The 24,247-nt window shown below is 35.9% G+C and overlaps 1 protein-coding gene and 1 long non-coding RNA gene across 15 annotated transcripts in view; one reads left to right on the top strand and one right to left on the bottom strand.

Moving 5' to 3' along the window:
- DMTF1 (cyclin D binding myb like transcription factor 1) overlaps positions 1–24,247 on the bottom strand; it is a 44,068-nt gene that overhangs the window by 1,382 nt on the left and 18,439 nt on the right. For all 11 annotated transcript variants that reach the window (XM_025471504.3, XM_025471508.3, XM_035698449.2 and 8 more), the window contains 13 exons: positions 24,080–24,174; positions 20,837–20,951; positions 19,284–19,360; positions 14,371–14,528; positions 13,194–13,226; positions 12,213–12,322; positions 10,076–10,304; positions 8,483–8,634; positions 6,960–7,169; positions 4,414–4,499; positions 1,712–1,867; positions 814–1,191; positions 129–276 (listed from right to left, as the gene is read on the bottom strand). In XM_025471504.3, coding sequence (XP_025327289.1) covers positions 129–276; positions 814–1,191; positions 1,712–1,867; positions 4,414–4,499; positions 6,960–7,169; positions 8,483–8,634; positions 10,076–10,304; positions 12,213–12,322; positions 13,194–13,226; positions 14,371–14,528; positions 19,284–19,360; positions 20,837–20,951; positions 24,080–24,174 — 1,947 coding nt within the window. The remainder of the gene's footprint in view (positions 1–128; positions 277–813; positions 1,192–1,711; positions 1,868–4,413; positions 4,500–6,959; positions 7,170–8,482; positions 8,635–10,075; positions 10,305–12,212; positions 12,323–13,193; positions 13,227–14,370; positions 14,529–19,283; positions 19,361–20,836; positions 20,952–24,079; positions 24,175–24,247) is intronic.
- LOC112675001 (uncharacterized) overlaps positions 22,307–24,247 on the top strand; it is a 91,683-nt gene continuing 89,742 nt past the window's right edge. For 3 of the 4 annotated variants that reach the window (XR_003145706.3, XR_007401979.1, XR_004804632.2), the window contains exon 1: positions 22,307–23,563. This is a non-coding gene — a long non-coding RNA (uncharacterized LOC112675001). The remainder of the gene's footprint in view (positions 23,564–24,247) is intronic. The other variant, XR_003145705.3, reaches the window with a different exon arrangement.

The raw sequence follows: 24,247 nt of genomic DNA, 5'->3' as shown, positions 1-24,247 counted from the left end.
TCTAATCCATGTCAAGAATGTACAGTAAGTACTCTACCAAAATTTAACAAGATGACTACTGTTGGATCAAGGAGCCTGATTTTCCCCTTAAGATTTATCAGGCACATGACACAGTTATATTACAGTACCTGTTAGTGTTGTCAAAGGCAAGACAGATTCAGTATCTATAACATCTGATGCCTGGATAAAGCCATGTGGTGAAGGAACAATAAGTATGGTTTCATCATCAATGGTTGTTTGATCAACTTGTTCTTCTATGGTAGGAGACTCTAGATCCTAAACAGCAATTAAAAAAAAAAAAAGGGAGGGTTTGGACTCCTATTTTAGTTTTTCTTAAGATTCCAAACACATTTAGGTTTAAAAAGACTTAATATTCAAACACTATCCCATTTTATAAAGACAAGAAAATTAAAGCCTAAAAATGGACAAATAGAACTTAAGCAATTCAGTTACAGGTCCCCTGAACATAGAAGAAATAATGCTGCTACACTGGGGTAAGTAAGGTTTCTAAGCTGCATCATGGAGACTTACTACTAAGCACTCTCTTAAAAATGGTTCCATAGGTTCTAGCAATTCTCAATCTATTGGAAGGGTATGTAGGGGGAAAGGTTTTAGTACTAAGGCTAAGCACTGCTATCTCATACTTGTGAGGTCACAGGTAGGGTTTACATTTGCTTTTTTTGTCTACAGAGAGAAGGTAGGTAATGGAGGACACCACCCCTGTCCCCCTAAATCATTTCTAGGCTTTTTCCAAACTGAAGGTTTAAGGCTGAGGGTGAGAACCCAGAGGCCATTCCTTTAATTGCAACTTACCTCAGTAACGTAAGCACGGGCTAAAGGAGAAGATGACTCCTCCTCTTGTTTAAGGTCGCTGTCAGAGATTTCTTCTGTTCTGACCATAACATTATTCATCAGTTCTGTGCTATTTTGGTCACTGAATTTGGATACATGGCCATCATTAAATGATGGCTCTACAGTTATCTTAGGCTGATGAATTTCATCTGGGAAAGTGTCTGCTTCTAGGGCATCTGGAGGCTCAGGAAAATCAGATGAGTGAATATCACTATCTACTGTCAGTTCTGCTTGGGATATGGAAGAAGTGATATCCTCAGTGGCAACAGTCTGAATGATGACTCTCGGTGTGTGACACTGTACTGTGACATTGTCACTTGTGTTCAACAAATGTTCTGGCTATAAAATGTTAAAGAAAATGATCAGTGGCAAAATGAGAAAGTCCCTACCAGACTTGAGTTACAGGTGACAGATACCATTTATAGGTGGTACCTAACAGTCCCCCTCTCCTGCCCCTCCCCCATCCGTTCACCTCTGGAACTGCAGTGTTCTTAACTGCTGTTTTTCTAGACCCCCCTCCCCTATCATTTCCATTTCATGTATGGAGACCCATGGGATAAGGGTTATACCCCATGAAGATAAACTGATGGTGTAAAATTACATTCCTGAGATAACAGAGGTAGGAAAAATTATTTAAATAAATGGACTCTATTAGTTCTGGCTCCTAGACTTTGTATCAATTAATTGTGGTCCCTAACAGATCTTTAAATACAGTACATAATCCGTTTTCCCCCTAGATTGTTACTGAAGGCACATAAGTTCTATCATAGAATTAAGTGTCACCAGAAGCTTTTTGTTATCAGCTAGTCTTCTCTACAGAAACTAGAAAAAAAAAAATCAAGGAATTGATGTAACATACAGACAAAGCATGAACAATGATCTGTTCGGGAGAAGCAGGAGCAGCAGCAGTCAGGGTTACTGTGGGACTAGCCGTCAGAGTGAGGGGAAGGCCTTGGCTTGAACTTGTTTGAAGTAGGTAGGTGCCTGGAGTGCCAGTGGGCTGTAAATGGAAAGACTAAAGGAAAAAAAAATTAATATCAACACAGGTGCGCAACAAACTACTGAGTAAGTATGCTTACTTATTAAGTGTAGCTTTATATCCAAAAAGGGGACTCCAACTTTCTAGCCATAAATGTACTTCCCAATTCCAAAGGTGCCGTCACGTAACAAAATAAAGGTATAACATTCTTGACATGTTCTACGTCCTTATTTGTCTTGGAAATTTAACAGAGGCAAGGCCAGACCTTGGATCCTGCTCTTTGATGCTCTCATGTATGTCTATGGTCTGGTCTTAGCTTTTTATTCCAAGGCATCAAGACATGGTTGCATGAGCCACTGGGTCCAGTACAGTAACCTACACACCCAGTCTTCCTTTACTGTCTATCTAGCACAGGCAGAACTGGCAGTCTCCCTGCTTTTTAAAAGTTTCACATTTTCGGAAAGGTACCACAGGAGAGTTTACTTACTTGAACCATTTTTTTTCATAGTATAGTTTTAGGAAATTTTTTTATACTAAGGAGAAATGTACAGATAGGAATTCTTTTTTTTTAAATTTTTAATTTTTTTTAATTTTTATTTATTTATGATAGTCACAGAGAGAGAAAGAGAGAGAGGCAGAGACATAGGCAGAGGGAGAAGCAGGCTCTATGCACCGGGAGCCCAACGTGGGATTCGATCCCGGGTCTCCAGGATCGCGCCCTGGGCCAAAGGCAGGCGCCAAACCGCTGCGCCACCCAGGGATCCCAAGGAATTCTTTTTCATTCAGAATACTTATTGCTATTTGAAAAGCTGGTTAACTGATAAGTTTATCTCAAAGTGTTTTTACAGAACTACAATAAAACTATACACCAATAAGTCTTTCACAGCCATAAGCTTCTATATGATAATTTGAGTTCAGTTTATGCTACTCCTTGCCCCGTCCCCCCAAGGGAAAGTATTTGCACTTAAAACAAAGGGTGATGTTAAAGTCCTAGAGCCTGTGGTCTTATGTACTGAAGTTACAGCAGCTCTCCTGGTACCAGGCTCAATGAATCCATGTTTCCTTATTGCTAAAAGAGGCCTAATCACTAACTCTCAGGGAAGGGGTTGTGAGCATTACAAATCACAAAAAATGGTGCCTGGCACATAGTAGGACTCAATTTTTTTCCTCCCCATAAAAGTAAAAGCTGATTGTTTACAAACACAGCTTTTAGTAAATTACATGTAGTCAGACAGTAAATACTTGACATATAGATGCATTCTATTAAATGCAGTAATGCTCACGATTTTTTGAAACTGAGGCACTACTATCTTCCTTTACTAATAAATTAGGACAGAAGTCTCTGTGACCCAAATAAGTAAAAACCTGAACACAGACTCTAAATATATGTATACATATTATCTGGCCAGGGGGAGGAGGGGAAGTGGCCAAATAAAGGTTTCTACCTGTGGCAAATGGTTATTACACATCCCTATTTTGGAGACCACAGGATTAGGAAGTGGAAGCTTAGATTAAGTAAAAGTTGCTAGTGGAAGTTCCAAAGTTGTTCTAAAAGAGAACCTTTTGCCATGTTGGACATCCTCATGAGATCTGGCTGTGCAAAGGATAACATCCCTATGGTCTTCACAGCAAATAAACCTTGACATAATTGAAATAAAACCTACTTTAGATTTTCTTCCTGAAAAAATGAACTAATTCTGGGTACTACCTATTTAAGAAAACAGGACAAGCAATGGGACTTAAAAGTTTTTCTATGACACCCAAAACAAACTCCATTCAGATTAGCAATCTTGGTCCCTTTCTCCCCAAAACCTCTTAGCATAGGCAACCATTAAATCTGTTTTTTTTTTTTCTATATAGATTTGCCTACTTGAGACATTTCAAATAAATGGGAATCAAACAGTAGATGGTATTTTGTGGCTAGTTTCACTTAGCGTAAGATTTTCAGAGTTCACTCTTCGAATATGTATTAGTACTTTGTTCCTTTTTACTGTTGAATAATTGTATGGCTACAACACATTTTATTAACCCATTTGTCAGTGGACAGACAAGTGGGTTTCTACTTTTTGATTATTAGGAATAGAAACGTTCATATACAAGTTTATGCAAACTTACTTTCATTTCTCTTAGGTATACCTCGGATTAGAATTGGTGGCTCAGATGTTAACTATACTGTTTAACCTTTTTAGGAACTGCAAGATTTTTTGTAAAGTGGTTACACCTCATAGGACTGGGACTTTTATATTCTATATCCCCAGGGCCAGTACAATAAATTTTTTGATTATATATGTTATTTGTTTATGACTAAATACAAGTCCATAGCATGCACCTTACTCATTAAACCCTGTCACTTTCATATATAAAAAGAGCACATTATTGCTTTAAGCCTATACAAAGAGTGAAGTATAAAAGTGAAAGTCTTATTTATGTTATCTTTTAACCACATGGCCTCAAAAACATGGATATACTTGCACTTAATGCCAATGTTTTTATTTCCTTTGTTCATATGATAACAGCGCTAAAACCAATCCTTTTTCTTATGCATAAAATGACCAATTTCTATTTTGTGAAGTGTTACTCACTGGAAGAATCTCAAATGCCTGTAGTGTTCCACTGTTTAGTGTTATTGTTTCCGAGTCAACGGTAGCAGCAGGGGACTCTGATGAAGCTGTGGTAGGAACAATGATAATAATAAAATACAGTCTCAAACTGAATAATTTGCCTGGAAACCTGAAGTCATTTAAATTTCTTAGAAGAACTCTAATGGATTTACCTGGGATGGCATAGATCAGGGGTTGGCAAACTATGGCTTACATCCAAATCCAACCCACAACCAGTTTTTGTAAATAAGGTATTATAAGAACACAACCATACCCATTTATTTTCCACAGTTGCTTTTGCACTGTAAGGGCAGAGTTGACTAGCTGCTATAGATACAATATGTGCTAACCCCTGGTATAGATCACAAAATATTTCTAATATTAGGAAGTAAGAAGAATACACTAAGGCTAACTTACAAGTCAACAGGAACTTGGTAAAAAAAATAAAATAAAATAAATCCTGGGCATTCTGGTCAGCAGTACAGATGACTGAAATGGTAGTAGTCCCTGAACATGAGGCTTCAGTTCTACCAGTATTACTCTTGAGCAATATAAGCCTGAGAAAACAGCTTGCTTTGAACCTACTAATGTTCAGAGACTTTATCTGTCCTGTTTACTTCATGTAGTTGTTGGGAGGAACCACAAACATGAAATGTAAGAACACATTTGGGAGACTGAACGGTGCTTTAAAGATCACAAAGTATCATCTCTTTATAGGTGTGTCAGTTGAGGCTTTAGTGTTGGTTACACCTGACCAACATTATAAGGAACTAAGACTAGACAAAATGCGATCTCCTGGTGCTTTCATTTGCACCTGTATATGAATCCATGTGAAAAGTGATTTGGAATTAACTTTTAATGTGCAGTGTTTATGATAATTCTAAGTTGGAAAAGAAATGAGACACCTTTCGAAAGACATATACTTGATTCATGTTAGTATTTCTCTATTTGATGACTCCTAAGGTCATACTTAGAATAATTTAAAGTGATTCCAGATAAATAACCTTTGTCATGGTTAAGCAAACTATGGGCAGGGACAAATGTGGCTCAGGACTAAGAATGGTTTTTACACTTTTAAAAGATTGATTAAAAACTAGAAAACTCCACAAAGACCTATGGGCTGCAAAGTCTAACATGTTTGTTTATTATTCTGGCTCTAAAGCTTGCTAGTCCCTGACTCCTAACAACATAAAGGAAGAAACAAACATGAAATTTTAGCCTGAATGTAAAGAATAACTGATACAATGTAAAACTCTTACTAACATTTCTTTTTTTTTTTTTTTCTTACTAACATTTCTTGCTGGAAGAAATAAAATCATTCTACATCTTAAAAAAAGGCTATCCTAAGGTACCAATTCTAAAATGTCTGCATTCCCACAAAGTATAGTAACCCAACAGCCAGGGAAAGTTCTAACAATCTCTGTGCACAATCTATAACCAACAGTAGCTCTCACATTTATGGCGGATCAGTAATTTCACGTTCTTTTGCAGTTCTTCAGGCTATAAAGTTAAATAAGCAAGGGCTAAAGAAATTCTTCATGTTTTATTTGATTGGTAGAAAGCTAAAGCAAAAAACCAAACTTAAAGTAGAACTTTAAAGACAGGCATGATTACTTTTAAAGGTCTCCAAGGAAACTTTGACAGTCACTGGATATGTGGATAGTGTGTCACCACCACCACCAGAGAGCAGTGATTCTCAAAATGGTGTCATAGTGGTCACTTGAAAATCCGGAGGGTGTTTTTATTTGCCATAATGAGGAAGTACTACTGGCATTTTGTGGGTGAGGCAGGGGACAGTGACCATCCTGCAATGTGTAGGACAGCCCACAATGAATTGTCTCACTCAAAATGCCAATAATCCCCTGAGAATAACACACAGCAATTGATATGCTCTTGGCAATCATCTTTCCATAGGCATAGTGTTTAAGTAGACAAAAGAAATGATAAAGTGAAGAATCGTATGGTTCTGAGAATTTTATTTTCATTCCTTTTCTGTTATGGAAAAAAAAAGTAGAAATATCAACTTGGCTTAGATCTTAGGAAATAAACTTCCCCTCCCTTTTGGGTTCTCATAATCTCATTAAACACAAAAATATCAGAGGCTAAGGAAAAAAAGGATAAACAGGATACTTTCCACAGGAAACTGGTTCTTTACTTCCTGAAGAAAATCTCATTCAAACCCATTTCTTCTACACACAACCTCAAATTCACCCCCAATTTGAGTGTCTGGTGAATTACTACAAAATGATGTGCCACCTTATGAACTCTTATTTCTTTGTTCAACTGATTGTATTTTAGGTAGCAGTCTATTAATCATTAATTCTTTGTAACATCTAAAAGTAAGATTTAAAATGGTTTATGATGACTCTTTTGTGCAAATATTAATTGAGCTAACAAATATAAAATGCCTTAGACTGCCTTTGTTAACTTCCACAAATTTCTGTCAACATTCTAGAAGAATGAAAGGTATTAGAGTCGTTACCAAATCATACAGGTCCAACAGCCAGGAGTCTTAAATGAACACTTACAGACATGGGTGATCTGGACTGGAATCTGCAAGGCTGTCATGGGGCTTGGAGAGATGGCTGTATTGTCTTCCAAGCGGGCGACTCTGATCTGAACATGCTGTACACTGGAATTGGAATTACTGTTTGGAACTCCAGATCCTGATTTATTCTCCAAAAGCGTTGGGTTGTTTTTTTGATTCTCATGTAACTGTTTAAGACCTTTTATTAAGACTGAAGGGAGATGGGTAGACAAAAAGAACATTGATTCTCCGACAGACCACCATCTAAGCAGCAAGGCAGGTGGGGGTAAGGAGGGAAAGTATTTGGAATAAATAATTGTACACTGCATGTGAGATCTCAGCAAAATAACAATAGAAATATTTGAAAGCTATAACCTATCTGGATATTTTTAGAAACATTATCACATAACAAAAAATTTTTTAAATAACATAATGTTTTCTTGCCATCTAAGATGCATTTAAAAAGTAGCCATTGTGAGGAACATGAAAATAAGACCTTCACTATGTCCTAGGCCTTCAGGATAAAATTTGGGAAGAATATTGTTAATGCAAAATAGCTTATTTCTCTTTTTAAGTGAACAGTGTACTTCCCCCTCCACTTACACAAAGTATTCAAAGAGAATGGACTATTTTAGCTACTGCAAAGGCATCATCAGTTGGCTGTGAGTTTAACTCACAACTCCAGAGTAGCAGCTCATCTTTTCCAAACAGTAATTATGCAACCACCTTGACTTCTTGTACAGGAAAGTCAAATCTAGACTTGCCCCCCTCCACTAGTCATGATTAACTACCAATCCTCTCAGGTGATAACTGCAACCTGGGTGGGTTCATGTGACATTGGTATTCATTCACTCTTCTGGTTTTAATATTCAATTTACAACTGTATTTTTTTTTAAATCTTATTTTCATTAAGCCAGAGTTCTTCAGCGTTTAATTTTCCTTTGGAAAAAAGAAGTTGGAGCATTCTACTAAGGGGAATGAATTTGACTGCCTTAATTAAAGGGATTGTACAACTTAGTTTCATGCCTAGTACAAAGCAGGCAATGAAGGGTTAAGCATGCTGTGCCTCACTTTTAAGCAAACCCAACTTAAGATCTCTAGATTTACATAATAAATTACAAATTTATAGTTTTTGTACTATAAAACTACCAAAGAATCTCTCTAAATAACAAACCCAGTAAAGATATGTGACATTATTCAACACATAACAGTTGATTTAAACCTAAAGTTTCAGAAATAGAGCTTTGTACATAATATGTAAAATCGTTTTCTTCTTCACAGTTTATAGGAGGAGAAGAATGTGTGCAAATGTGTATACTTTCGTCTTAGGTGCTTTGAATATTACCCATCACCCCCAGCTCTTCTCAAGGGTAGACAAAACAGTTACCCAAAGAAAGAGAGTGAAGATCTACTAAGATTCCTATCTCTATAGCTGAGGCAAAGGGCTTTGAACCTTTAAGCAATTCCTGAGGAGTAAATATGGTAAGACAAGGGTAGGACTTTAAGAAGCAAATAATACATTACCAGGGAATGAAACATCCTTATGATTTGCAATTTGTCTTTTGATGGTCCACCATTTACTGCGAAGCCACTGTGGTGAGCGGACACTGCTCCATCCCTCTGCTAACAGATCCCAGTTTATGTCATTTTCATCAGCTACATCAAGCTCTGCTATCCTACAGGTTACAAAACAAACGTCTGTTAGATGTTAATTTATTTCTCTGGAAGAACCCTCCTCTGATGACATGTGACAGCCCTGGCAACAGAGGGGATGGTAGCCTATGTCATGGGCACGCTGCTGCTAGTTGCATGGGAGAGGATTCTAGGAGTGCAGAACTGCTCCCAGAGCTAATAGCGAGGACATAGCACTAGCAAGAGCCTTTTGTTAATGGTACAAGCAACGGGCCAAACCGTAAATGGCCAGAAGCAGATGAAGCTCTGTCAAGGAAAGGGAGTAGCTAAAGGTTAGAACGGGGTAAGAACAGGGTTAAGTGTGTGTATAGTGTTCTGCAATGTTTTATAGTGTGTTACAGCAAGTTATTGCCTAAATCTGAGCTTTTCCATTTCTATAATCAACAAAAATGTTTAGAAGTGAGCTCCTTTGCAGATGACTAGTTGAAAAAGTATACTAAAAACAAAACCTGAGCAGCCCAGGTGGCTCAGCGGTTTAGCGTCGCCTTCAGCCCAGGGCTTGATCCTGGAGACCCAGGACTGAGTCCCATGTCAGGCTCTCTGCATGGTGCCTGCTTCTCCCTCTGCCTGTGTCTCTCTGTCTTTCTCTCGCTCTCTCTCTCTCGGTCTCTCATGAATAAATAAAATCTTTTAAAAAATAAAAATAAAAACAAAAAATAAAAACAAAACCCAAAATAAAATTAAAAAGACAAAAATATTCCAGGAGCAACCAAAACAAAAAACAGCAATGTAATAGTACAACTAAATCTGGGGTATTAATGATCTATTTGTTTTCCAGCTTCAACTGTCATGATTTTGATTTTCAGGAGGGAGTAGCTTTTACTACTTCAGTGCCTCATACATTTTCTTGCTGCTTTTTTTGCCCATTTGAGTCTCTGAGTCTTAATGGTTAAACCGACTAACTTAAAAAAATAGGCTTAGGATTATGATCTTAAAGCTATTTCAGGATATGTACAAAATGGAAGTTTCTGATTGGGTCCAATGTGAAGGTGTGTGGGTCACTGTACACTGGGCCCCCTCCTTGGCAATCTTAGCATGACAGCCCAAGATTGAAGGGCATGGAGACTGAAGAGCCCTCTTCCCTGCAACTTGGCCCCCTAGGTTAGCATGGAGGCACATTGGTGGGACAGTGGCAGGCTGTAGTACCACTGTGCCATACCTGTTCTGTGGATATACAGAGGACTTCAGTCTCCACACCTTCAATCTGGTACTTTGCACGAGTACTAAATCCACTAAAAAGGAACAAACACAAAACAAAAAAAGAACAACTCAATATGAAATGCATAGGATCTAAAAGATCCTCTGTGGATCCTTTCCCTATGGAAAGGATGCTTCTCAGACATTAGGCATCTAGGGAAACCAAAAGGGGAAATAACCTGTAGCCATGAAGCAGTTTTTGTTCATTAAAATATTTAGGACACAAACCTGAGGATGAGATTGATTTCATCTTCCTTGGTCCATTCAGTACCTCCACTCTGTTTCCAGTTCAGATAGTTGAGCCATTTAGAACGACACTGTTTTTCTGAACGGGTACCCACTCGTTCTGCCACAGCTGCCCATGACACGCCCTGTGTCACTATGTCACCAGGTTCAGTGCTTGTCAATTCATGAACCACTTCTGCAAGTCTCTTTTCCTCGTCTTCCGTCCACTTCCCTGAAAGAAGGAAGTCATCTAGACTACTACTGCTACCTTCTTTGGTTTTTGTTTTGTTTTTTTTACAAATCAGATACAGCCCTGTATTTCCAAGGACTTATGGGAAGTACACAGAAGCACCAAAAGTATTTCTGAATGACTGTGGGGTGGTAAATTGCACATATCTACTAAGACAGTTGCATTTGAGTAGCCCAGTAAGGTTCTTCGTACAAAAGAAAATACAGAATCCTAAAAGAAAACACTGACTCTGGAGAGAAAAACTACCCAGTACATACCTAGGAAGAATTATGTGCTGTCAGGTTGTACTAATCCTAAGTGGGAAGAGCTTCAGGGATGGCTTGACAGGACACAGAAACTCATAATCACAATTTTTCCTGTCTTGCCCAAGATTCCCTGCTCTGCAGAAGTGGGGTAAGCTCAATAGAGATCCTTCATTACAGGAATGAATGATGAGAGGCAAGTGGAATGACTCCCATGGGCTTCTACCCACTTTAGTAAATATGAAAACCAGGTTTATACCATCTCCTTTCCCCATTATCCCAACTCCAAGATACTGTGATCAAACAGAAGTCTGAGACTGGTGTTCACACATGATTTTATTCCAGGTTTTCCTGAAGCCATAAACCAGTCATGACACCAAATGATCCTCTTGTTTTTTCCTTAAGGAACTCGAGCAGAGAAACAGGAAAGACCAAACTTTTTTTTAACTCCTTCTACTTGTTTCCATTTTGTGACTAGCAGCTAAAATAATCTAGAAAATTTCAGAAGAGCTGTGTGCTTACATCAGGGATTCATTTATTGAACAAATATTTACTGAATGTCCATTATGTGCTAGGCACAGTTGTGGATACCAATTTTCAAGACAAAGTCCTGCTCTCCTATTTTAGCAGGGCAATAAAAGGGGTTCTGTGTTCACAGTGCCTAATATAAAACTCTGGGGTCCCATCCTAAATCTAGAGCTCCTATTCCTGCTTCATTGATTAAGCTGTCATGAATCATGGAATGACAGAATTGGTGGAATTTATGTTTTCAATGTCTTGCAGGTCATAGTGCTGGTGAAATGGTTAAGAGGGAAATATTCCCGGTTCCACGTTAGCAGGGTAGGGAAGAGAAAAAAGAAAATACATACCCTGGAAGCGTAAGCTTACCTTGAGAACTATTTTTCTTATTCAAAGACTGAGCACAGATTGTGGCTCCTTTAGAGAATTTTAGGGCTAAAAGGAAACTATGAGATCACCTCTTCTAACCTCTTTATTTGAGAGGAAATTGAGGCTCAGAAAGGTTATGTGAAAGTTAGTGTCAGAGCCTCAATACTGTTGCTGGTCACAAAGGTTAGGCTTAATAGTATCATTAGTATGTTTATATATATTAAACATTAAATAGGTATTTGTGGTCTGGACTAGAGACTAAAACACTAATGACTTTGTTGTACGGAAAATATACTTACTTGTTTGAACTAAGCAAAACAGCCACAGCATTGGAAGATAACTTACGTTGGGATCTGCCTGAACTCAAGTTTTTTATAAACATGAGTTGATAAGCTGTTGTTAACAGAAGCTCAACAGTTAGATGGGCTTAAATTAAAACTACTTCCTGGATATAAGCCTTAGTAGTAAGTGCTCTCCCCACTGGCGCAATTTTGAATTGCTACAAAATGGAAATGGGCTACACCTGAAACCTCTGAAACTGAGGAGCTGTGTCCCTGTGAACAATGTTACTTTACACAAATGCAGAAAAAATGAATGATTACTTGGGTCTATAAAGTGTGAAGAAAAAGGAAGACTAGAAAATAAAATGTGAACTTGAGTGAATGATAAATGTCTTTCCAGAACAGAAGAGAAAGCAGTTAAGTGCAGGGGCGGGAGGCTCCAGTGAGACAGGAGCAGCCCCCAGCAGCACTCACAGTACCTGTGTTGCAAGTATCCTTCATCAGTCGGCACCGATCTTTGACGGAAGACGCGCTTCTTCCTAGCGCCGCCCCTATTGTTGCCCAGTCATTGCCATGCTTTATCCGGAGCCTAAAACAAGAGTCTGCCAATCAGCATTGGGTTCAACTGTTTTCTCCCTTTTAATTTCATCATTTATTCTTCATTCTTCTTCTTCCCATTTGACTGGTTTGGAAGTTGTGGGCAGCAATACTTTGAGAGCCAAAGTTTGAAAGTGTGGCCTTTTGGGGGGTCCACAGTTGTCTGTGGGTGAAAAAAAAACAGGCAGCAATTGCCTTTTTCCTGGGTCAGAGAAGAAATAAGTAACTTGGATATGTGTTCAAAAAAGACCAAATTTCCCCTCAGGTTACTGACATAATTTCCCAGGCAATCCCCAGATTGTACCCTTTTGAGTACTCCTAACAAGCTCTTCTCAGACAACTGAAAAAGTTTCCCAAGCTGCTACCATCATAAAGAGGATCAACTTTCAATTTTTTTCCACGACCCATACAATCCATTAACTCATACTTTATGGCCCCACTCAACAAAGCAAAATTTTTTCCTGTGAAATAGTCTTTTTAAGGTAGAGTCCACCCAGACATTAAGTGAAACATTTGCCAAGTCGCAGTTCTAAAACTAAGATGTAGAACCCTGGTTTTGATCTTGGTATGTAAGTTCCTGAGATTTAGTCTTCAGGCTACCAGGAATGGCCATCTAATCTGTTCTGTTCTGTAACTCTTATTAGTGGTTTGAGGACATATTTGGCAACTCACAATAGTAGAAGACTAAATTTATGGGCATGGCTACTCTGTGCAGGTATGGATCTGAATAGTTCTTTTTATGGTCAATCATGCTTAATAAAATCTCTTGACATTTTCAAAGTAAAAGTTTAAAAAACGAAGATACTAAAAAAGTTAAAACCCAACTATCAGAATTCATGGAAAGAAAAAAATTTTAAACTTACTCCTTGAGCTTTTCAATTTCTTCAGGTGTGTATCTAGAAATTTAAAGACATTTTTAAAAAGATCAATTAAAACAAAGAATACTAAAAAACTTTAATAAAAATCAGAATTTCACTTAGGAAGCCAAATACTAAGTCACTTAGCATTATTGATAATATTTTTAAAATAACCAATTCCAAAGTAAATTACTGAAAATTAAAACTGATGCTTTTATTTTCTCTTTTTAAAAAACAAACATTTAGCTATAATAAAAGTGAGCAATGTACATTTTTCTCTAGGAAAATTCAACATTTAAAGCATATTTGCTTCTATTCTTAGTCTTCCTTTATTTCAAAACTGGTTTCAGACCCTCTAATATCATAGCTATTCTTAAAGACTTATGAATGACACTTATGTAAACCAGAGCTAAAATGCAAATTTATGGTAAATTCTCACAAGGCACCAAAAAATTTAAAAATTCTCTTCATTTCCCCTACCCATGCATGGACATCTGCCATATTCTTGCTCCAATATAAAGGCTCTTTTTCTTTAGTTGACAAGTACTCAATACAGTCAATGCAATGTTCTTTTTAGAAAGCATGATCTTATAAACTACACTATGACTACCTAAAATTCCCAAAGAGAAATTAAAACTATGTCAGGAACACTACAGAATCATTGCATTGAAAAAGATGATGCCTTCCCATCAATGTTACCTATAACAGAAATCCACGCATTATATTCAGAAATTTAGTTATTTTTCACTCTGGTTTTATTTAAAAAAAAAAAGTCACTAACCTAGGAAATGCTATAGTATAAATACATGCTTTAACCAAAAAATGAATAGGAACAATATTACTAATGAATTTAGAGGGTTTTTTTCCATACACTAAATCTTGAACCACTATAATTTTTTTATAATGTTACTTTATTATAAAGCAGACTTTGATGTATGAAGACAGCTAAGTCTAAAATCTGACATATATAAGGTGATTGAGATACTAATTTCTAAAAGGCCTTGTTATAATGAGATTTCCATATTTATAACATGGACCTGGAGAAAAAAACATTAACACAACAAACAGTAATTTATAACTGTCTCCAATTAAAGTTCTGATCATAACTATATTTTAAAAATGATTGCTCCTTAAATATTTCCCCTAATTACATGAAAACATGCAGCATTACAGGTTTTCATACTTTCCCACATGGTTTCTGTCATCATACATGCGAAGCACTCTTCTATAAACTGCAAACAAAGGCCGGTTCAGACCCCATGCTATAGTCCTGTAGAAATCTTTTCTTTCGTCTTTTGACATCTCAAAGATGATTTCTGTAGCATCTTTTATTCCGCGTGCCTAAATGGGTTACATTTCTTTGATTTAGGGATTTCTGGTAAAATGCATTTGGATATACTATGCTTTCTATAAGTTGTTTTTTAATGTTCAAGATCATCAATGGCATTTAGAAAAATAATGTATTGCTAATTCATTAATAAGTCAAATATAAACTTTAAAATGTTTCAAGAGATAATGAAGTGATACTTAAATGTTCCAAAAATGAATTGTATTAAATTCAATAAAGTCAAGTTGTGTCAACCCCTTTCAAAATTATAAAAAGTTAATATTTAAAGAAAGTAGAAAAGAATCATAAGAACAAAATTAATGGACCTAGGAATCAAATAAATAACAAATGACAAGCAAAGCTAAATAACAGTTCTCTGAAAAAACTCATTAGGACTAATAAAATATGAAAAGATAGACTATGGCAACACTAAAAGACAAAACAATATTGGAAATGAAAAAATGGAGCCTAAGTAGAGATGTTAAAGAGATAAGAGAACTGAACATTATGAAAATTCTATGGCAAAAAATTTGAAAAGTTACATAAAATGAATAAACTCCTAGAAAAAGTCAACTTACCAAAACAGAATCAGGAAGATAGAAAATCTAATAAGCACAGACCACCAAGAAAATTTAATCGGTTATTAATAATTTTCTCACAATGGAAATACCAGATCCACATGACACTACAGGTAAATCCTACTAAACAATCAAGAGAAACAGAATTCTGATTTTAAACTATCCTAGGGTATAGAAAAACAGGGGGGACATTTCCTCATTTTATTAGGCTAGCATAACCTCAATAGCAAAATCAGACAAGACTGTTTCAGAGAAGAATTTTTAGGCAAGCTCATTGAGTAACACAGATCCCCAGTCCCTAAAATATTGAGCACACTGAACTCAGCAATGTATAAAAAGGTTAGCAGTCAATATGAAAAGTGAGCTTATTATAGGAATTCTGTGTTAATTTCAGAAAAATTACTAATTATTATAGTATTATTAAATTTATGGAAAATGTTAATCTCTATAGATGTGGAAAGAGCATTCATAACATAGAACATTCATATGGGATTACACTCCTATCAAGTTTGGATTTACTGATAATCTGATAAAAGAAAATATATAAAAAGTATAGACTGAAAAGGAAAAATCACAGATGTTACGTATGTAGAAACTTAAACAGTATTTAGTGAGTCTACTGGTTTCAAAATCATTATAAAAGTGATTTTCATCTCTATACAAAGATCATAAAAAAGTTTAAAAGTTCCCATTTACAGTAACATCAAAATTAAAAGCAACAGGACTAAATCTAAGGCAAGTCCTTTTTGGAGGAAAACAAACTATCAAAAGGAATTAAGGAGGAACCCACTACAATGGAAGGTATATAATGTTCTTAGTCGGAAGATGGAATACGGTATAGATGTTAATTACCCTTAAATTGATGTACAGATTCAGTGCAGCCCCCATAAAATGCCAACAGTTTTCCATTCTCTGCCACTTGATTCTAAATTTGTAATGGAAAAGCTAAGGGACAAAATCAACCAAGACATTCATAAATAAAGAGACTTGCCCCATCAGATGCTATGACTTCTGAAGACTGTGCTATCTATACTAGTGCAAGTATCAACAAATAGAACCTGGGAACAAATTAGAAAACCTAGAAACAAATCTGCGGAAGCTTGATTTGGGACAGAATGGACACTGAAGACTGGGAGAAGACTGACACTCCATAGCAATGCTAGGACAACTGTCTTCTGTGTAAAAAAAAACCTCCAACAACAGTGAAACCCCATCTCAAAGCTATAGGAAAAAAAAATCAACAGGAAAGGTAAAACTCTAAAACTTTTATGTGACAACATATGGGGGAGTATCTTTCTGCCCTTGAGGCAGAAGAGGATTTCTTAAATAACCATGCAAAATATAAAAGGAAAAAATGGTTATTTTGATACTGAAATGAGGAATCTTTTTTCATCAAATGACCCCCACAGAGAGGGAAAAGATAGGCCACTGAATTGGGACAAAATACCTGTCCTACAAATAAACAAAAGGCCATTAGTATCCAGCATACATTAAGAGTGTCTAGAAAATGAAAAAGATAACCCCAGAGAAAAACTGATTAAAAACACAAATAGGAATTTCAAAGAGGAAACCTAAAAAGTGGCCACTAAACATATAAGATTATGTAATCAGAGGAATACAAATTAAATCCAAAATAAAATACCATTTACATCCATCAGATTTGTACAAATTAATATCAAAAAAACTAAAAAGACCCCAAATGACCATTAACTGCACATAGGTTACTACAGTATATATACTAGCATAATGAAATAGTTAAAAAAAGTCAACAGGGTATGGATCACAAAACCACAATAAATAACAGAAGCCAATTAAAGAAATAAAATTACATTGATATGCATTTTATCCATTCTCTTGAATGTATAAAAAAACCCTTCACAGTAAAAAGTTTCTAAATTTTTTTTAGTAATTTTTTTTTTTTAGTAATCTCTATACCCAATGTGGAGTTCGAACTTAAGACCCTGAGATCAAGAGTCACACACTCTACTGACTAAGCCGGCAAGGTGCTCCAAGTTTCTAATTTTAGAATCTAAAATTCTCTTATGCCAGTTCTGCAAATAATTAAACGTAACATTTACAAGCCTAATACATGAAAGACACTGTGTTGCAGGATAACCATATAGTGAGATGAAAAGATTCTTCTGCTATCTTTTTAAACAGCAGCACATAATAAAAACCATGGTCAAATATAAGATAAAATATCTTTTACCAAGATCAGTACATCTTTTTGGACATTTCCTATTTCTGCCAATCCATTCATCATTCTCCCAGTCATCCAAAATAAAACACTCTGAATCCTTCTTTTCCTTCTTCCCCAACATCCAGTCACCAAGTGTCCTTAGAGAGACTACCTGCTTATCTACCCTTTCCCTGCCAATTCTTCCACCACTGTCCTTTAAAGTCTTTAACTACTCTTATCTGGTCAAGTGAAATGATCCTCTACAAGGTCTCAAATTTCAGTCGCATTCCCACTCTTTAATCATAGAGTTGAAGGGGTCCTTGGAAACCATCCACTCCAATTCTCCAGACAACAAATCAGCTTACTTCCCAAAGTTCTGTGTTCTTACCATTCGTTACTGCCTTATCTAAATCTGCAGCATTTTTCAAGTTTTAACTAAAGTGTATGTGACCAGTGGATAACTTTAATACACTTCTGAATACGTTTTTCAGTGGTCATTGTATCTGTGTTTCTCTTTAAAAAATTAGTTTGGTGAGAAGGATCTTTATTCATTAACAAAGAACTAAAGGGTTGTTGTTTTTTTTAAGATTTTATTTATTTATTTGGCAGAGAGAGCAAGCATAAGCAGGGGAAGCAGCAGAGGGAGAGGAAGAAATAGGCTCCCCAGCGAAGGCCTCAATCCCTGGGATCATGCCCTGACCCAAAGGCAGACGCTTAACCCGACAGCCACCCAGCGCCCCAGAACTGAAGTTTTTAATTTACTCTTTATAATTTACAGAGCTTCGCTTGGGAAGAATGCAGGTTAAAATTAAGCTTAAGAATGTGGACATTCTAGGCAGCAATGTATGTATAATAGTTAAAAATTATATAAACCACCTAAGTATCAAACAATAGGAGAATGGCTAAATAAATACTGTACACCTCCCATTCCCAAACAATGCTATGGTCTGTTTTTCAAACATGCACTAACTCCTTTAAGGGAATGATAAGCAAATCATTGGAAAGATTTCCTTGAGAAGAGCACAGACCTACTCCACCAATCCCTCACTCAACTAAGTTACCCGTTTTTCTCATTTCCTATAGGACTGGACTTCACAGTCAAGTTTCCAAAGGCTAATTATTCAGTTCAAGTTAAAGGGGCTAACTTAATGTGCTCTGGGTTTCATTTCTGACTCCTTGGTGCTCAGCATTTGCTCATGCTGTTCCCTCCGGCCCCACGCTACCAAAGTTCTATTCCTGTAAGACTCCACTCAAATCCTGTTCTTCCAAAAAAAAAAAAAAATATATATATATATATATATTATATATATATAATTATATATATATCCTGTTCTTCCAATATTTTCAATAACTGTCCTAACCCTAAGAACATATTCTTCCTTCTCCAATCTCATGCAGAATTCACAGCATGTATCACTCAAGGGTACAAAGCCTTGTATTATTTTTTACTTGCTTTCAACATTCCCAAATCAACTGCTGGTTTTTAAAAAGGCAATACCATGGGTTATGGCAATTCATATCTCCAGTACTTCAAAAACACTTTGTTCAAGAGATATTTAATGAAAAGAATGACTTAGCTAACAGCAAATAGGCCTCAATATGAAAATGAACTAAATTATTCATTTTTTTTTAAAAAGAGGAAGACTCTCATGTCATAAGTTCACTCAAAGAAGATGTGTATATTAGGCTTCAGACAATATAAGCTTAAACTCTTTTATAGGCTGCTTGAAAAGACAGGGCTTTAAGATTCTGAAAAGCTTTTAGGATTTTGTATAAACTTCAGGTGTTTCCTAAAGCAGTAAAGCTACTGTAAACTACGAATTCAAAATTTATTTTAAAATATACTATAATCATACACCTTACAATTATGAAGCTATAACATACATATTAGTCAATCATCCATTACAGAAATTACTGCAAAGCTCCTAGTAAGTAGATACAATGATGCTGTGATTAATTTTTGCAATTGGCAATGAAAAATTCGTGAAACAAAAAAAAAAGCCATAAAATACCTTTAAATAGCGTTCAATATTGTTCATCAAAATATCAATTTCTTCCTTAGACCACATCCCCTGTTTCCATTTATGTCCTTAAAGAAAAACAGATAATGTTATAGAAAATGTTATCCCTCAAGAGGAATAAGATACTAAAGTTTGCTATGTGATTAAATAAATTATCTGAGGGAATAAAATGTAGCTAATTTCTTGTTTATCTGAAATCTGAAAGATCCCAGGGAGTTATTTTTGCAACCTCTTTTAAGTATTTTAATTGTCTGTAACCTCTTTTATTCTAAGGCCCTGTGCCCAATGTGAGGCTTGAACTCATGACCCTGAGATCAATAGTCAAATGCTCTACTGACTGAGTCAGCCAGGGGCCCTGTAACCCCTTGTTTTTAAGAATACATTTGATTCTGGGACACCTGGGAGGCTCAGTCAGTTAAGTGTCCAACTCTTGCTTTCAGGTCAGGTCATAATCTCTGGGTCATGAGATCGAGCCCTGCATCAGGCTCTGCGCTCAGACCAGAGTCGGCTTGAGATCTGGTCTCTCCCTCTCTCTTTGCCCTTCCCTCCCCTCTCACTCTTTCCTCTTCTCTAAAATAAAAACAAAAACAAAACAAAAACAAAAACAAAACGGATACAATTGATTCTATTAAATAAAGACAATAATTAGTAAAAGACTGAAAAACTATTACTTCTTCTCAGTTGTATGTCTTATTCTTTGAGCAATAAAGGCATGCTAAAAATACATGAAAATTAAAGAACCAAATCATGCTCAAAACTGTCTGAAAAATTATCAATGGAAATAATATATTTTATGGGCAAGAGAACACACAAAAGATCCTAGGACAAGGTAAAAATAATATGTTGGATATCAAGTGAATTATATATTCAAAATGAGTATTTACTATGCAGTGGTTGAAAACAATCAATTTACTTACTTTTGCTTCCTTTTCTTACTTCAGAGTGGTGTACACACAACCCCCACTTTCTTATAACAGCTCCCTACCAATCCTTATGAACTCCATAGCTCTATAAACACTTTAATCTTCTAAGCTGCTTATCAGGCCAAAGTTAGATCTCTGAAAAGACTTGACTTCCCACTCCCATGTGCAGTAACTATACTTTCTTTTAAATGCTACCACTGTGCATCTGTTTATAATTTACTGCATCTCAGAGAAGTTATGATCAATTATTAAAAAATTAATGTTGGTTTCATGGTCTCATTCAGAGCCAAAGTTAAACAATTACAAAAACTCAATTATTGTAACTACTCAATCACAATTATGAAATCATCAAAATCCTGATGACTATAAGTTCTTTTATCTCTATTTATTCCCAATGGACACTAAAATTTAAAATATATTTTACCGGGATCCCTGGGTGGCGCAGCGGTTTAGCGCCTGCCTTTGGCTCAGGGCGCGATCCTGGAGACCCGGGATCAAATCCCACATCGGGCTCCTGGTGCATGGAGCCTGCTTCTCCCTCTGCCTATGTCTCCGCCTCTCTCTCTCTCTCTGTGTGACTATCATAAATAAATTAAAAAAATATATATATATATATTTTACCTTTGTTAGTCAGAGAATCCTTATCTTCTTTAGTTGTAAACCATGCTTGGCTAACTGCTGAAACTTCCTCATTACCCAAGGGGGATATTTCATCTAGTTGTTCATTCTGTAGAATCTTGAAGAAGTAAAGGTAAAAAAAGAAAAAAAAGTATAGGTTGATTTAATACAACCTGATTCATTTTCTTTGCGATACTAAACATTATGAAACTCTAATATAGTAATACAGAATTCATTTGCTTTAGATATAGTAAAAACAATTTCAATTTATAGAAAAACAAGTATTTTTTTATTTTTATTACGGTAATTTGAAAACAAAACTGCCTAACAAAATATGGCCTTTGTTTAATAACTCCGTAGTAGTGGCCTGAATTTATAGAGTAACTAAGATTCCATTAGGTACTTAAACCAATATAAGATATCTAAAGCCATACGTATATTTAGATATGTAAAATGAGCTCATACATACAATAAAATGGAAATGCTTTGATTGAATATCATGACTGTTCATGTCCTCATAGGTAGTTTGCTGATAAATATATAATCATCTGTAATGTAATCTCTTGGTTAAATTTAAAGGATTAACAGGCCAAATCAAAAGACACTACAAAATCAAGGTCTGCTTATTTTTTATTGACAACTTTATTTTCACCAATCTCTAAAACTGGTTCCTAACCTCATCAATGTACCTTCTTATCAAAGAACTATATGGTATTCCTTTTTTTATTATTATTGTAGCTAAAGCAGTCTTTATCAAGAAATGTAGAGTTAAAAACTAACAGCTTTTTGAGATATAATTCACATACCATAAAACTCACCCTTTAAAGTATACAATTCAGTGGCTTTCAGTACATGTATGCAATTATCACACCAGGTATATTTTCAATTACAGACATACCTAATCTAACGAATTCTGTAGGAACTAAAGCCGCTTAAGAGAGCTGGTGCCTTGGGTTAGATACAGCTATAGCGTGAATCAGGAAGATGTGGCAACCGTGACACCATTTCAGGGATAAGTCCATCTATCATAGGCAGACCAGGAGGAAAGTCACACGCTAGTGGCCACTCAACGAAGTTCAATTTCAGTTGACTAGATCAACTACACTATGTCACTGGCCAGAGGGAAGTCCTAACAGACACTGGACTATTTATTGAATAGGCAGAAACTGAATTTCTAATTTCAAGAGGAACTGAAATTATCCTACTTGGAAAGAGAGAAGCTGTCAGTGAACACGAGAAATGTCACATTTCCATTGTCACCTATGTTTTTTTATATCTGGGAGTAATGAATATCTTGTATTCAAGAGAGTGCTGTTCTTAATTAAATCCATGCGCAAAAGGCTAAAGTCACTGGAACAAGTATGAAAAGTTTTGTAACCCTGTGTTTATGTGTCCTACGTTTTATATATATATATATATATATATTTTTTTTTTTTTTTTTAAAGATCAAGAGGCTACCTTTATAAAGGTGAAAATGGAGAAGACTAGACAAGTAATATCTAAGGCCTCTCATATTCTGAAGATCCCAATTGTCTAAGATTTGATACACAGAGGTTATTCTTCAAGGGTGATATAGATTGCTGTGAAAGACTTTGATAAAAATAATACCCACTATTAAGAAATGTAATGTAGAAAATATTCTGAGATGACCTTCTCTTACATGTTAATCACCTGGTTAAAAGAATAAAATCACTATTTCCCAAAGTGAGTCTAGAATATACAGCTCACTCTCTGAACCTTTTTTAGTTTCTAATTACTTTTCAAGCATCTCCCATTGCTGAAATGGAACTAGTACATCAACTGCTACAATATGCGAAATAATTACACCTGCTTTGACACAGAGCACAGCGAAAAGCAGACTAGTTCTGAACTCTGAACTATGCTTTCACTCACGAACTCACGACCTAACGGTGTTCTTGTGAAACAGCTACTAGAAATTATTAAATGTTCTTCATTCACTAAACTGGTAATAACAAACCAAGAGGCCAACAGCAAATTATTAACTCATTAACTCTAAAGAAATAACCCCCCAAAAAAACACCCTATGATTTGTCTAACACTGACAATGCCCAGTCTTTTAACAAGTTGTAAACCAAATCACACACATATATATACACAGCTATTTTTACTAGAATTGAAGTGAGATTTCAATTCTTCAAAACAGAATTGAAGTGAGACTATACATTCTTTGAATTGGAATGAATTTGAGAAGCCCCATTTTGAAGAATGTGTTCTATGGCTTCAGAGGACTTGGAAAAAATTCCTTCCAAATCACCCACTGAAATCCAAGAGCAGATTATGAGGATCTCTAGCCAGGCTCAATACTGTTTGAAACACATGAAAGACTTACTCCTCTAAAAATGCTGTCATCCTGGAATCACTGTAAAGCTTCCTGTTGAAAAAGGTTCACAGTGCACCCACCTGAGATGTCCTTAGTCTTTGATGTTATATATCACCTCGTAACTCTTACACTTAACTGAAGGGTCATTGTGATACTTCACATAAGAAAAATGTCATAATGTCTCTAGTATCTACTTCAAAAATATTTTTTTAAATAAAGAAATGAAGCAAAAGGACAAGATACTAAAAAAGAAAGGCACAATCAGCCAGACATAAACTTAAAAGTAAAATAGATTTAAGCTCCAGGTTATCAAAGAGAGCAAAGAATTCTGATTACGTTTGGCAGAAATGACTCATATGAGACAAAGAAGTTCACAGAAAAGGAAAGCAGTAAGTCCTACTTGCTATTCAACCTCTTAACTCAGGGTAAAATGTATCTTAGTCCTATAGGCACCAAAAGGGACTTCGACTGTTGTTTAAAATCTATGTGAGATGAGTAGTTTCCCTTTATATTAGAACAGGGAACATATGTGGCCTTTCTAAATCAGTTACTAGACATTAACTGTTGGGTTAACACTTAAAAGGCTTTATATCAATATCTTATATAATTGTTAAGATAAACTTAAGGTTATTGAATAGCTCAAGTGAGATTATTCCATGTAGTTGATGAATGCATGTGCACCATCTGTTTCAACAGATGTGAACCACTCTACAGGGAATGCATTTTCAAACTCTATCTTTGTCTACTATTCTGAGATTCATGTAAGCAGGGACTGGAAATATGAATGAAATAATAAATCTTACCTCAATTCTGTCTTGTCAGATAAATTATGTTCTCATCATTTTATCACCTAAAGTATGTGTTAAGGATAATCCTCTTGTAGTCAGTAAAAAGACTCACTATACCTGAATCTGTGTCACAGTTCCCTCAGTAATCTCATCATCTGCCACCTCTGTGGTTGCAGTCATGGTCACCTCAAAGCTCTGATCATTTTCTGAAACTTAAAGAAAAAAAGAACAATTCAACTCCAGAATATACAAGTTTTAATTATTAAAAAAAAAAATCCATGGGAA

The sequence above is a fragment of the Canis lupus genome, chromosome 14, assembly GCF_003254725.2.
Source record: "Canis lupus dingo isolate Sandy chromosome 14, ASM325472v2, whole genome shotgun sequence".
In the NCBI taxonomy this organism is placed as follows: domain Eukaryota; kingdom Metazoa; phylum Chordata; class Mammalia; order Carnivora; family Canidae; genus Canis; species Canis lupus.
Note: the sequence above shows the minus strand (reverse complement) of the source record. Positions and strands in the feature narration are given on the sequence as shown.